This window comes from Leucopleurus acutus (genome assembly GCF_964270905.1).
Source record: "Leucopleurus acutus genome assembly, chromosome: 5".
Classification (NCBI taxonomy): domain Eukaryota; kingdom Metazoa; phylum Chordata; class Mammalia; order Artiodactyla; family Delphinidae; genus Leucopleurus; species Leucopleurus acutus.
This window is the reverse complement of record NC_139147.1, coordinates 12,477,929-12,493,042: the sequence shown is the minus strand read 5'-3', so window position 1 is coordinate 12,493,042 and position 15,114 is coordinate 12,477,929. Positions and strand designations below refer to the sequence as shown.

General features: G+C 49.9%; 1 protein-coding gene across 1 annotated transcript in view; it reads left to right on the top strand.

Moving 5' to 3' along the window:
* EVA1C (eva-1 homolog C) overlaps nucleotides 1-15,114 on the top strand; it is an 83,891-nt gene that overhangs the window by 30,090 nt on the left and 38,687 nt on the right. The window contains exons 2-3 of the mRNA XM_082840286.1: nucleotides 5,191-5,387; nucleotides 9,177-9,300. Of these exons, the coding sequence (XP_082696412.1) occupies nucleotides 5,191-5,387; nucleotides 9,177-9,300 (321 nt within the window). The remainder of the gene's footprint in view (nucleotides 1-5,190; nucleotides 5,388-9,176; nucleotides 9,301-15,114) is intronic.

Sequence of the window (15,114 nt, the reverse complement as noted above, 5' to 3'; positions counted from 1 at the left end):
CATGAGGGTTGAGCCGTCATGAATGGGATTCACTGATCCCATGAATCTCTTACAAAAGAGACCTGACGGAGTTCCCCTGCCCCTTCCACCATATGAGGACACAGTGAGCAGAGGCCAGCTATGAAGCAGGAAGATGGCTTTCAGCAGAACCTGACCATGCTGGTGCCTTCATCTTGGACTTCCAGCCCCCAGAACTCTGAGAAACGAATTTCCATGGTTTATAAGCCACCCGTCTGTGGTGTTTTGTTAGAGCAGCCTGAATGGACTGAGACACTAAGTAATGTGTTGACCCTACACAACACATTGGAAAGAGTGCGTGTGTTGGTTGGGGAAGCCGGGTAGCACGCTGGAAGGGGCTTTGGACTGGGAGCGGGTCATCTGTCATCTGCCCTTTGTTCAAGGTCAACCTTGGCGGAAGGTTCTTGCTGCACCCCAGTTCCTTCCTTCATCTTGGGAGATGCCTGATCCAGAGGGCATCTTCCCAGCTCCCGGCATCCTCGTTTCCAAGAACCTTCTCCTCCGCTGACCTCTTGCACACTCCTCCGTGGCCACTTCCGTGGCCACTTCATCACCTGCAACTGCTCCGTCTTGAAATCTGTTCAAATAAATTTTGGGCACGAGTTCCTCCCTCCCCAGCTTGCTGGTGTGCTTGCCTCCACTCTGACCTTGCTGGATCTCAGCAGGACCTCTCTGTTCCCTTGGGCCTCTCCCGTGATCATCTCCTTCCCTCTATTTAGCTTGGAGCCCACAGTCCATCATTTCAAGCTCTCTCTTGCTAGCATCCGCTTTCAAATGTTTTGAACCTTAATCTACAGTAAGGAATATATTTACATACGACCTCTGACTCATATGTACATATATTTTTACACATACATACAAACCTGCATAGACCTCTCCCAACTTTAAAACAATCATAATTATTTAAAAATCTCTCCCTGGACATCAGTTCTTATGACTATAGCCTTACGTCTCTCCTTATCTTCACCAAGTTGTTGTAAGGGTCATCTGTATAAACTCTTAGTTTCCTATGGCTGCTTTAACAAATGATTACCCAGCACAGGCTTATTCTCTTACAGTTCTGGAGGTCAGAAGTCTAAAATCAAGGTGTTGGCAGGCCTGCATTCCTTCTGGAGGCTTCAGGGCACAATCTGTTTCCTTGTCTTTTCTAGTTTCTAGAAACCGCCTACATTTTTTGGCTCATGGCTGCCCCATTCCAACCTCTGGTTCTCTTGCCACACCTCCTTCTTCTGACTTTGACCTTCTTGCCTCCCTCGTATAAGGACCCTTGGAATGACACTGGTCCCTCCCAGATCAGCCAGGATCATCTTGCCATCTCAAGATCTTTAACTTAATTATAACTGCAAAGTCCCTTTTATAATGTAAAGAACATATTTATAGGTTCTGGGGACTGGTCCCTGTGGACATTTGGGGGGGCGGGCATTATTCTGTCTACCAGGTGAACCATCTTAGATTTCCTTAACTTCCACTCCCTTTCAGCCTTTTCTAAACTGGCTTCTGTTCCCCACTCACCATCCCAAATGCCTCTCCAAATGGTCCTTGATGCCCTCCATGTTGCTGAAAGCAGTGGGCAGTTCTAACTGTCCTTCTTTGGACCTATTAGCAGCTTCTGACATAGTCGGCCAATCAGAACGGGGCATGGAAGGCACCTATGGGGGCCATAAGGTGGGCGGGCCAATGGCTTGTCCTCATGAGGGTTTCCTGCTGTCACTATGGAGGAGGATCTAGTGTGGATGGGATGGGGTCAGCTGCAGAAAACGGGGTTCCATGGCTCTCCATGTCCTATACATCAGCCACAGGCTCCACAGTATCTAGACTTTCTTTATTAGTGTAGAGTATTGGTCACAAAACTGCAGGTAAAGGTTTTCTAAACAAACATTTATCTACCAACAAAAAAGTACACAGATCCTAAGTGCGTAGCTCAGTGAACTTTCACAAAGTAAAGCATGTAACCCCCCTTCAGGTCAAGAAACAAAACTTTGCCAGCAACACGCACTCCCTGTCACGTCCCCTCCCTGTCACCTAACCCCTCTCTTCCCAGAGGTCGCGCTATCCTGGGGAGGCATGGGTGGTTTTTAAATTTTTGCCCTTTTATATAGACTTTCTTTCTGAGAAGTTTTAGGTTCACAGCAAAATGGAGCAGAAAGTTCAGAGATTTCCCGTATATCCCTTTCCCCGCCGACCCCGCACACACAGCCTTCCCCACTGTCAGCATCCCACACCAGCAGTGCATCTGTTACAATCAGTGAACCTACTCTGACACCTGATTATCACCCAGAGTCCATAGTTTACACTAGGGTTCACTCTTGATGTTATACATTCTTTGGGTTTTGACAAACGTATAATGATATGTATCCCCCAGTATAGTATCAGACAGAATGGTTTCATTGCCCTAAAATTCCCCTGTGCTTCACCTACTCATCCCTCTCTCCCCCCAGACCTCTGGCAACCACTAATGTTTTCACTGTCTCCACAGTTGCGCCTTTTCCTGAACGCCGTATAGTTGGAATCACACAGTGTGGAGCCTTTTCAAATTGGCTTGTTTCGCTTAGTCATATGCGTTTGTTTCCTCTGTGTCTTTTGTGGCTTCATAGCTCATTTCATTTAGTGCTGAATAATATTCCATTATTGGACCTAGGCATAGGTTTTCGAAGAAGGAATTGGACCGCGTCTAGAGCAAGCTTTACTGCTGAAGTATCTTCTTTGAACTCGTATTAGTGTTAGGACTGATGTACGGGGAAGGAGGCTCCCCTCCCCCCTCAAAGTGCAGAAGGGCCTAAAAGACCTGCAGTTAGTCAATTCTATGCATTGAGCTTCTGCCTCTAGAATATCACTCAGAATGTGAATACGGTATGCAGGGGGGCTCGGGCCACTGTGCTACATCGTGTTGTGTTTTGATGTAAATGGTCCCACGGAGATCAAGTTTGTTCACTGGGCACAGAGTACATGACACACAGGGTGAAGAAAGGTGATGGCCCGAACACAGCAGAAGTTTCTTTCTCACTCATGTGACAATCTGTGGAGCAGGCAGCAATCCCCTCCGTGAATCCAGGACCCAGGCCCCTTCCGTCTTGTGGCTCCACCTGCCCCAGGGCCTTATCATCACCTTCATTTAGCCAGAGTAACACATGGCCTTTTTCACAAACCGTAAACATGAAGATGAAGTCATGCTCCCAGAATTAATTTAACATTTCAGTCAGCCCATCGTCTCCATGAGTGATGCGTGATGGACAAGAAAGTGTTAATGACGAAGCTAAAGCGCGGGGGTACCAGTCTGGGAAGCCTCAGGGTGGGTGCTGGCCTGGGGGCAGCCTGAGGGCCACCGTGAGTTCCCTGGTGTGGCTCAGCTCAGCTCATAATGCTGAGATCCCACAAATGATCTTGTACAAATCAAATCATGGCTTAATCAGGGCTCACCTGTGTATCCTACAGGATGACACCGACCTGGGGCCCTAGGACCACCAAGGGGCCTCTTCCTGGCCCCTCTTGGTGCCCTGAGGGGTTTGAGTGACCTTATGAGTGACAGCATTTCACCAAGCAGGCCCTTGACTCACATGCCCGCTGGCAGTTTTGCTGCTCAAGCTAGACTTTGCTTCTCGAAGCAGAGTTAAATCAGGGTAGCTGATGTCTTGGCCTTTCTCATGATGATTGTCATGGGCGGGAAGGAAGAAAAGGAGTCGCAGTGAAAGACCTACAGTCTGGATGCAGTGTGCTGTCAAGGGCGCCCGGTCTCCGTCCTCAGGTGGGCAGGTGTGGATGGGCTGGTGTGCCCACCGTACCGCAGAGCATCTCAGTCCCTTTTCTGTGACTGTCAGGGAAGCCCAGGGAGCTGGACTGGGTGCCTTTTGCAGAGCGTTACAGCCCGGAGAGGATTTTGAAAGCCAAGCAGGACTAGCTGGAACACGGCCTGGCCGTGTGGGAACTGGGGAGCTCTAAGGCTGCCTTCCTACACTCTCCCTCTTCCCCCTCAGAGGCCGAAGGCTGCCAGGCCGTCTCCCACACACCTCACCAGAAAGTCCCTGGCTTCCCTCCCAGCCGCCTTGCGACTGACCTCGTGAGGTGTGAGAAGGAGGAAAGGAATCTGTGTTTCAGATGAACCTTCCCTCCTCCTTCCTGAGAAAACACCCAGGCCGCCAGCGCTCCTCCGAGCCCGAGGCCCTGCTCAGCTCAGCCAGCCAGCCGGAGACGCAGGGATCGGGAGCCTGTATGAGTTTGCCGGGGCTGCTGTAACAAATGACCACTAACTTGAGTGACTGAAAACAACAGAAATACATTCTCTCAGAGTTCCAGAGGCCCGAAGGCTGAGATCAAGGCGTCCGGAGGGCCCTGCTGTCTCTGAAGTTTCTAAGGAAGAGTCTTTCCTCGCCTCTTCCAGCTCCTGGTGGCTCCCAGCAATCCTTGGTGTTCTTGGCTTGTAGAAACATGGCTGTCTGCCTCTGTGTCTCGTCTCTTCTCATCAGGACATAGGTCATACAGGATTAAGGGCCTTTCTTACTCCAGTCTGACCTCATCTTAACTAATTATGTCTGCAACGACCCTATGTCCAAATAAGGTCACATTCTGAGGTTCCGGGTGAACATGAATTTGGGGGGATGGAACACTATTCGACCCATAACAGAGCCCCACCATCCTCCCCTTCCCTTCCCTTCAGAGAAGGCCCTTATCCCATGCAGGGGGCCTGCCTTGCTTTCTTCTCCAGGACTGAGGCAGGCCCAGGAGTGGTTTCTTAAAATAAAACGGCATCCCCTCGCCCCAGGAAGGCCTGGCCCAGCTAGTGGGAGATCAGAGAACCCGAGTCTCCCCTAGGACAGGCATCTACATGCCCAAGGGACACCTACTCGCATTTTTTTCCTGCTTTATAGAGATGCTTTGGGACTTCATGGCTCCTGGCCCGTCCTTTAGTGCTTCCTGGAGGGAAGGAGCCCTTGGAGGCTTGCAACGTGCCATTCCAGAGCAAGGTTTCAGGCCCAGATGGAAAAACGAGCATCCGGTCCCTCCGCCCCAGCTCCGGGCCTGTCTGGTGTCCTGTCCAGGGAGCAGCTGAGGAGGCCCCGCCCACACCTTCCTCACTGACCAGCTCCTCCCTCCGGGGAGCCGAGGTCCTCCTGCCCCAAATCCATGAAGGAGTGGTGAACTCCTGGGCCTCTTGTAACCCGGCTGCATGTTTTCTAGGTTACCTAACCAAACTCCTGCAAAACCACACCGCCTATGCCTGTGATGGGGACCATCTGGATCTGCACTGCCCTCGGCATTCGACGATAAGTGTCCAATCGGCATTTTATGGGCAAGATTACCAAACATGTAGCGCGCAGCAACCTGCCTCCCAGAGAGAAGACAGCTTAACCTGTGTGGCGCCCACCACACTGCAGGTATTGCCTTTCACGGATGGTTTAAGATGACAAAATGGGTTTCTCTCTCGCTCCCTCTCTCTCTCTCTCTCTGTGTATCTACTTGTGATCCTATAGTGTACTCAAAGCAAACCCGCTCCATGAAATCTCAACGTAGGCAAATCACGCATTTTGCAGGCGAGCTAGTCTTTGCTTCTCAAAAGGATTCTTTACCAAACGAGTCTAAATAGAATTCCTGCTTATTGGAGAGCTCCCTTAATACACTTGCAGAATGAAGTTATTCATAGGCACACTCCTCCCTGCCATAAAGTATCGTCATGTTGGGCTTTAACCTCCAGGCCTACGTTGCCTATCAGTACCCCGGGAGAGAGGAAAGGCTGTGCATTCTTTAGTGGAAACCACAAGGCAGACATCAGAAGTCATGATCAAATTCTTAGAGAATGCACTCAAGGAAGGGGAACATCACTAATTATCTTTTTTTTTTTTTTTTTTATGGTTTGCTTCTCCCGTTGTAGATAATCATGTTATTCTTGTTTGGAGCTATTTTGGGCAGTTTCTGCTGGTTCGTCCTTGATGGTACCAGGAATTAGGGGTGGGGGGTGGCTGACTCATTCTTTTTTCAGTCGGCATTGGGGAAATATGTGGTCTACGGGGAGGTCAAAACTAATATAGCAATGATGATTCTAGACTATTCTGGCTTTCAATTATCCAAACAACCTCTGTTCTGCTCTCCCAGGCCCCTCAACATTTATAACTAGTTAGCTAAGATTATGGAGTCCCTTGGCCTTGGGTTTTTTTAATGCCTCCAAAGTTCCCTGTGAGTCCATTGGAGTCACGGTGGTTAGAGCAGATAGGTGGCAAATTAGATGTCAGCTTGATGTTGTCAGTTGTGGGAAATGTGGGTGATGGTAAATTTCCTAGGCGGACTGAGGAGACATGGAATTAGCTGTAATGCCGTGCAGCTCTCCCTAAGGCCGGAAGAGGAGAAGCAAACATAAAATGATCATGTAAGGATTTTTCTATTTTGTCTACTATGTATTACTTCCAAGCTAAGCATTGTAGTACCCGGGTGGTCATGTGATTGGTAAAGACACCAACTGAGGAGCCAGAAGAATGTGTTTGAATGAATCCCCTGGTTTCCACACCCTGAGGAGAGACAACGTGTGTCTTCTGCAGACAAGAAGTTCCTTTACTTGTGTGCCCCACCCTACCCCCAATCCTTCCCTGTACCTTGAGAATGTTCCCTTTCCTCCCCCCAGCACTCTTGCCCACCTATCCCAGGTACCCAGGCTTTCTGCTGCCCTCCTAGGGACATAAAAAGAACGTGGCCGGTGCCACCAGGGCGGCAGTGCCTGCTTTGTGAACGTATGAACTCCTGGCGTCCTGCGGTTCCAAAACACGGGCACCTCGCCCTCCAACACGGGCGCCTGCCTCTGCCGGGCATCCCCGAGGGAAGAGGATGTTGCCATAACCGGGCAGACAAGTCAGAGTTTGTGAACACAATTCTGATGCTGTGCGGAGGGTTTGTTTGCCAGAAACATCCCCGCGTGCTAGGAGATCCTTTACTTTGTCTTTTAACCTGTGTTTGGGGGCTGAGGCAAGGTGCTTCCTCAGGGGGCAGTTGCTTAACGTAGGAGAGGACAGGTTGATGTCCACACAGGAGCACCTCACCTGATCTAGCCCACGACTGAATGGCTATAGGAAGTCCCCTCTCTGCAACTTCCAGCTGTAATACAGTTTGGAAAGAGCTCTGCCCTTGGGTCCCATTCCATGGCTGTAACACGAAGAGCCATCCAAGGACTGAGTTATTTCACGATACCCTCGGCCGTGGAATATGCACCATCATCTGGGGGCCCTTGGGGTCTCCCTGGGCATTTTTCCTGATTTTACGCACATCCACGGGGCCGCTGAGGTGACGGGGGGATACCTGGTAGGGCCAGCATCCTTCACGGAGATATTCCATGAGCCACTATGAGAACATGGCGACTCAGACAGGGTCGTGAATCTGCACTTCAGTCCAATAGTAATAAGTAGATTCTTGGGAACATTTTTACTGTACTTGGTGCGGACGACCTCTGTGTTTGTCGTCGGCAGGGCCTGATCCGTTTGGGAGCCGGAAGGGCAGCAGCGTGACGCTGGCCCATCTGCAACCCAGTATTGGGCGTTCCCCAAGCTTCCGCAGAGCAGACTCACAAAGGTGCCTGGAAAAGGTCGGGAGAGATTTGAAGGAAAGCTTTTTTTAAAATTTATTTTTATAAAGGAAAAATTTTAAGCCAAATACTCAACAGAAAGCCTGCATATTCCACCCAGAAAAGTGCTCCACCAGGAAACGTGGGTCCCACGTCCTTGAGGTTAGCGAGGGTGGGAATCAGCTTTTTTTTTTTTTAACCTCTTTGTTGGAGTATAATTGCTTTACAATGGTGTGTTAGTTTCTGCTTTATAACAAAGTGAATCAGTTATACATATACGTATGTTCCCATATCTCTTCCCTCTTGCGTCTCCCTCCCTCCCCCGCTCCCTATCCCACCCCTCTATGTGGTCACAAAGCACCGAGCTGATCTCCCTGTGCTATGCGGCTGCTTCCCACTAGCTATCTATTTTACGTTTGGTAGTGTATATATGTCCATGCCTCTCTCTCGCTTTGTCACAGCTTACCCTTCCCCCTCCCCATATCCTCAAGTCCATTCTCTAGTAGGTCTGTGGCTTTATTCCCGTCTTGCCCCTAGGTTCTTCATGACCTTTTTTTTTTTCTTAGATTCCATGTATATGTGTTAGCATACGGTATTTGTTTTTCTCTTTCTGACTTACTTCACTCTGTATGACAGACTCTAGGAGGAATCAGGCTCCCTGACTTCAGACTATACTACAAAGCTACAGTAATCAAGACAGTATGGTACTGGCACAAAAACAGAAATATAGATCAATGGAACAGGATAGAAAGCCCAGAATTAAATCCACGCACATATGGTCACCTTATCTTTGATAAAGGAGGCAAGAATATACAGTGGAGAAGAGACAGCCTCTTCAACAAGTAGTGCTGGGAAAACTGGACAGGTACATGTGAAAGTATGAGATTAGAACACTCCCTAACACCATACACAAAAATAAGCTCAAAATGGATTAAAGACCTAAATGTAAGGCCAGAAACTATCAAACTCTTAGAGGAAAACATAGGCAGAACCCTCTATGACATAAATCACAGCAAGATCCCTTTTGACCCGCCTCCTAGGGAATCAGCTTTTTAATTTTTATTAGTTGGCCTGTGTTTGGGTTGAGGTCTCCAAGGCCAGCATCTCCCAGATGCTGAGCTTCCCTGTGGCCAGCGTCAGGTGTTTCTAAGGATGAGGAGCTGTGATTACGGTTCCCGCTCCCCATAGCCCTCTGTCAGCTTTAAAACCACGGATCCCTCCCAGAAGGGGGCCTCCAAGTCCCCTCCAGTCCACACTCCGCGGTGCCCTGATTTTGCTCCCGTCCCTGGGAGCCTCCATGATGCAGCGCTCTTGCCCAAACTGTCAGCAGTGGTGCCAGGTGAGCCGAATAGGAGCTGGTTTTCTGAGGGAGGCCTGGCACTCTTGGAGCAGGTTTCGTTTGGGGGAGACATGGGGAGACAGGCAGCCGACCTGGTCAGCCGCGTGCGGGTGCTTGCATCTTAGACACAGCTGGTACCAGCGAGAAGGTTTTAAAACGGGAGCCCCAGGCCAGGCAGGCAGGTGCCCTTCCTCCTGAGAGCCCAGAGCAGCCCAGGTGTGGAGTCTCGCAGACACTGTGTGTGGTTCTCAAGCCTATCCCTTTTCTACCCCCTCATTTTAGAAGGTGCTGGACGAATGCCAGAACCAGCGGACCTGCCACCTCCTGGTCAATAGCCGTGTTTTTGGACCGGACCTTTGTCCAGGAAGCAGTAAATACCTCCTGGTCTCCTTTAAATGCCAACCTAGTAAGTAACTTGCGAGGGGCACAGCATGTGCAGGGGGTGGGTTCCCTGACGGCAATGCTCCGCCAGCTGACGTTCGTCCAGCTTTGAAACTCTTGTTCATCGGAATGTCGGGGCCCCATCCCACCTGGTTTTTTAGTTTGTGTGTATCTGTGTGCGTGTTGTGTGCACACGCGCACCGATCTGTGTGAATTCTTGCAAATCCCTGAATTTAAAAAAATCCTTCCTAATATGTAAAACTTGGTTGTGCTGATGCTAAAGATGCCAGGTGACAAGAGACTGCAATGGCTTTTCCCCCACATAAGGAGCTGCTTCTCCTTTTCAGAGGAAGGCTTGTTATGAGGCTCCCCCTCCCCCGGCTGCAGGGCAACTTATTTTTCTGAGGAGGCTGGTGGCACAGCTGCCAGCTGAGCCCCAGATTCCAGGTCTTTACAGACTGGCTTCTTCCCACTTTCACCTTCAGCGGGGGCTCCTGAAGCAGCATGTTTCCTAAGGAGAAAGAAAGAGGAAGAGGACTTGGCGGAGCAAGCTCTTCTATCCTGATTCTTGCACTTCTCCCCACTAACTTGCGCCATTTCTAACACACGCCAGTTTTGTGGTTAACCCATTGCAGGCTAAAAATAATTGCTGTTCCATGAGGAGGTCACACCTCCAGGCGTGGAGGGTCTGCCTGAGAGAAGCCAAAGGTAATTACGGGTTCCTGGTAACACTCGGAAAACTTGTTGAAAGACAGCAGTGTTCTAGCAACAACATTTAGCCAAACATCAGGGATAATCATTTGTAAAATTCTGTACTGCCACAGCAATGCAACCGTTCTCATTGTTTTGCATCTTGTTCTGTGTTGGTTTCTGCCTCTGGAGCCCAGCATCTCCCAAGACACTGGTGGCCTGGGTTCCTCTGACGGGTGAGGCATCAGTCATATGCGTGGAACGGTCTCAGGCGCACGTCTTCAGAGAAAGCCCTGGGGGCTTCAGCAAATACCCAGGCTTCTGTCTCAAATCCTTTCCTTGCTGGGACCCAGATACCTTAGAATGGCCCTATGGCTCAGCGCCCCTACTCTGCGTCCAAACATACACTCAAACTCACTCATACTCACACGTGCACCCATGTACACACTCACAATGCACACGCTATCACACACGATGCACACACCTGGACTCTCACACGTATACACTATCACACCCATACACACTATTATACACATATGCACTGTCACACATGTAGTCATACCACATACACACACTCACTCACAAGTACACACAATCACAAGCTCTCACAAGCAGGCCCAAAGTTTGCAGAACAGCCGAAACTCCCCTGCTCCCCACCCAGGGATTCTCACCAACTCCTGCCCTACCTCACAGACTCAGGAAAATCACCTCTAGATGCCCACGTTTTTAGTAACATCCTCCCTCTGCTGAATCTCAAAAAATGACCACACCCCCTAGGGCTTCCCTGGTGGCACAGTGGTTGAGAGTCCGCCTGCTGATGCAGGAGACACGGGTTCGTGCCCCGGTCCGGGAAGATCCCACGTGCCGCGGAGCGGCTGGGCCCTTGAGCCATGGCTGCTGGGCCTGCGCGTCCGCAACGGGAGACCACAACAGGGAGGGGCCCGCGTACCGCAAAAACAAACAAACAAACAAACAAAAAATGACCATGCCCTTGACCATGCCCTGGCCATGGTTTTGGCCACGCCCTTGGCCTCACCCTTGACTGTCTTAGCTTTCCCTTCTTTTTCTCTTCTGCCCATTTATTGTGATATTCTCTCACATTTTCTGTATGTTGGAAATAGTTCATAATAAAAAGTTGGACAGGACCAGACTTTAGAAGAAGTGAAAAGACCCTCATGAAATTGGCAGGACCCTGGATAAGCCAGTGCTGGGCCTCAGCCTGGTTTCTCCAGTGGGCAGTTAGGTCTGTTTGCTAATTTCATTTCCTCAAACACTTATTAAGCACCTGCTGTGCACAGCTGTGGGCCACGTTTTGGTTATGAAGAGAACTCATATCTCACAGAGGATTCCTGGATGGTGGTTCTGTCTTGGGTGATTTCCAATGTCCCTTCATAAAGTGAGCATTTATTGAGATCTTCACATAGCCAGTTGCTTCTCATTCTTTAGATTCTAGGCCAAAGACCTCCTTTCTCCAGAAAGACCTTCTCTGTCCAAAAAAATATCTAAAGAAGACCCCTGCGCCCTTGGTACTGTGCGAGAAGCTCCCAGGAGGAATTGACCTCGGCAGGAACTCAGGGAAGGCTTTCCCGGCAGATGGTGACAACCTTCTGGGGTAGAGTCAGGGCACAGAAAGCTGGGTCCTTACAGAGGCCTGTGGCAGGGGTGGCACAGGGTGGTGCGGGGGCCGGAAGGAGCAAAAGGAGCCCTGGGCAGAGAGCTGGAGTGTGATCCAGGGCCCTGATGGCCAGGGAAGTGGGTGGAGTCTTCCCGTAGGGCAGCATTGAAGCAGGGAGGCTACTCGGCTGGGGTGGTAGAGGGCCCTCTGGCTGCCCTGTGTGTAACGGATTGGAGGGGCAGAGCCCTTGCATCTTAGTCTGTTTGAATCGCTACAACAAAATGCCATAATGTAAGTGGCTTATAATCAACAGAAATTCATTTCTGTCAGTTCTGGAGTGCTGGGAAGGCCAGGATCAAGGTGCAGATCTGGTACCTGCTGAGGGCCTGCTTCCGCGTAGGCGGCTGTCCTTTTTGCTCTAACCACACGGCGGAGGGGCGAGGAATCTCTCTGGGGTCTCGTGTACCAGAGCACGGATCCCATTCATGGGGGCTGCGTACTCATGACCTCATCACCTCCCAGAAGCTCCACCTCCTGATACCATCACATGGGCATCAGGATTTCAGCATATGAACTGTACGAGGACGCAAACATTCAGACCAGAGTCCCTGGGCTTCGCTGGTGGTGCAGTGGTTAAGAATCCGCCTGCCAATACAGGGGACATGGGTTCGAGCCCTGGTCCGGGAAGATCCCACATGCTGTGGAGCAGCTAAGCCCATGCACCACAACTACTGAGCCTGCGCTCTAGAGCCCGCGAGCCACAACTACTGAGCCCGCGTGCCACAACTACTGAGCCCGTGAGCCACAACTACTGAGCCCACGTGCCACAACTACTGAGCCCGCGAGCCACAACTACTGTGCCCGTGAACCTAGAACCCACCGCAATGAGAAGCCCGCGCACCACAACAAAGAGTAGCCCCCACTCACCACGACTAGAGAAAGCCTGTGCACAGCAACGAAGACCCAATGCAGCCAAAAATAAATAAATAAAAGAAACCAGAGCCCCTCGTGTGACCTGGACATTGGGGGCCTAAAGCACTGCCGTTTAGGTGGCAGCACCTATTGCTGCTATGAAGTAGGGGTGGAAGTGAGGTCCCCGCACCCTCCTGTCTCTTTTTCTGCAACCCTGTCACCTCCTGAGGCTCTTCTCCATGGCCCCAGTTCCAGCCCCTGCATAACACTCTAATGGTCCAAAGCCCCCACGGCTGCACCCAGGTGCGCATGGAGCCGGCTGTTACCGTGAGAGCCAGTTACTCCCATCTCTTCCCAGCCGTGCCTGTGTGCAGTGGAATCTGCCCTGATGGAAGTTCTTACACCGGGGAAATTGGCTAAGGCTACAAATCAGGGCTTACTTGTATGTTTGTTTTTTGGAGAGTATCTTACCAACAGTCCTCACTAGAATCTTCTTTTCCCCGATCGTGTGCCATGCTTCACTTCCTCCCTAAATATCATCCCTTCAGAGAATTTTGGTTCCAGTGAGTCTTTGAATTTGGGGTTCATGTTCCTGTCTGCTGTGGAGCTGCTGTGTGACCTTGGGCAGTGGAGGGAAACTTTCTGAGGCACCATAACTCAATTAGAAAATGAAGATAAAGCACCCTCTACCTAGGGCTGTCGTAAAGACTAAAATTACAGTGCTGTACGTAAAATGCTTAGCACAGCACCTGTCATGGACTTGAGCTCAGCGATTGGTAGCTATTATTCCAAGAGGCAGATTAAAGTAATTCTTGCTAAAGATGTGAATGACTGAAAGGCAGTGATATACCAATGGCGGGGGGGGGGGGGGGCAGGGGGGTGCGGTCTGCCCTGAGTGCAGGCAATAGCAGGGTGCACTGTCTGCTGAGAATTTAAAAACACAATAGAAGAGACCAAGTATCTGTCTGCATGTTAACATTGCCATGCACTGGCAGTCATAAATAATGTCAATAATAACATGTTCCCATCATGGCAGATCACTCCACATGCCCATCTTTGAAAGGCCACTGCTGATATGCAGATGTGTCTATGCATTGTTTTTTGTTTGTTCGTTTGTTTTTATAAATTTATTTATTTTTGGCTGCTTTGGGTCTTCGTTGCTGTGCACGCGGGCTTTCTCTAGTTGCGGCGAGCGGGGGCTACTCTTTGTTGCGGTGCGCGGGCTTCTCATTGCGGTGGCTTCTCGTTGCGGAGCATGGGCTCTAGAGCACAGGCTCAGTAGTTGTGGCACAGGGGCTTAATTGTACCGCGGCATGTGGGATCTTCCCAGATCAGGGCTCGAACCTGTGTCCCCCGTGTTGGCAGGTGGATTCTTAACCGCTGCGTTACCTGGGAAGTCCGTATGCATTGTGAAAGAGGAATGCATCGCACACAAAGACCTCTAATTAGGCGAGAGAATTTGTTGCTGTTGTCCTTTAAGCAGAGTCGTGGTTCTACCTCTACCCAGGCTACCCGGGTCAACCGTCCGAACCCACAGAGATGTTGGCAACCCGTTTCTGGAAGGCTGCCCACACGCTAACCCAGCTCTAACCCAAATTCTAGTTCTCTAAGAAAAGCAGCAATTGTGTTAATGGTCCCATTGTTTTTAGAACCCAGAAATGTCACTCTTAGGTGACAGTGAATTAGTACACTCCCAAGGAACCAAAGGACTCAACATCATACAGCACTAACCTCCAAGCACATAATGTGACACTCCCAGGCCCCTCCATTCCAGGAGATGATTTGCCCATATTCTGGGGACAGAAATCACTGGAGGCCTTACATGGGAGTGTCATGTTACTCTGGGTGAGTTTGGCTGGTACCGAGGCTGGAACCTTTCATGAACGTGTCTTAATAAATCAGAGAGATGGGGGCTACTAAATGCGTTTCATGACATGCCTTAAAAAAGCTCATCTAATTTTTTTTTTAATTCTGATAAAAAAAGAAAGAAACCATTCCTGTTGAAAAGTTTCCGGATTACAGAGATAAGGCTTGCTTTCTGTCCTGTGTTCTCCCTTCTCCTTCTTGGCAAGCTCTGCCAATGGAAGGCAGTTCACCAAAAATTCTTAGCATTTTCGGTATTCTTCTAGTTGGAAGTTGGTGTGTCTACTAGGCCCTCTGTTCTGCGTTAAAGGCCGTTGCTCAGGCTGGACCTTTGAAGTCAGGCAATATTTCGGAGTTGGTGGGATTTAGTGTTTACTCATCAAAAGCACTGAAAAACTCATACCAGTGCGGATATGACTCACCGAAATCGAACCCTCCCATGTCAAGGTCAGACACAGCGTTCTTTTTATTTAGAAAAAGGAAACAAAACTTTTCTTGGCTCTAAGTTCAAACTGTTATATTAAGATTCCAGTGAGTGGGTAAAGGGCCTCCTAGACATTTGCTGAGTCATCACCTGACTTCTCCCTCCTCTGATGGGTCCTCAACTATGTTCACATACTAAAGAGAATGATGAGCATCTGTGAGGATTCTGTGAGCATCTGTAACCTGGTTTCTGCTCTGCACCTTTCATTCATGAATCTTCCCATCATCATGTTTTAAAGAACCATTGCCCAAGTTTTCCAGCGCCAGAGCTGATGG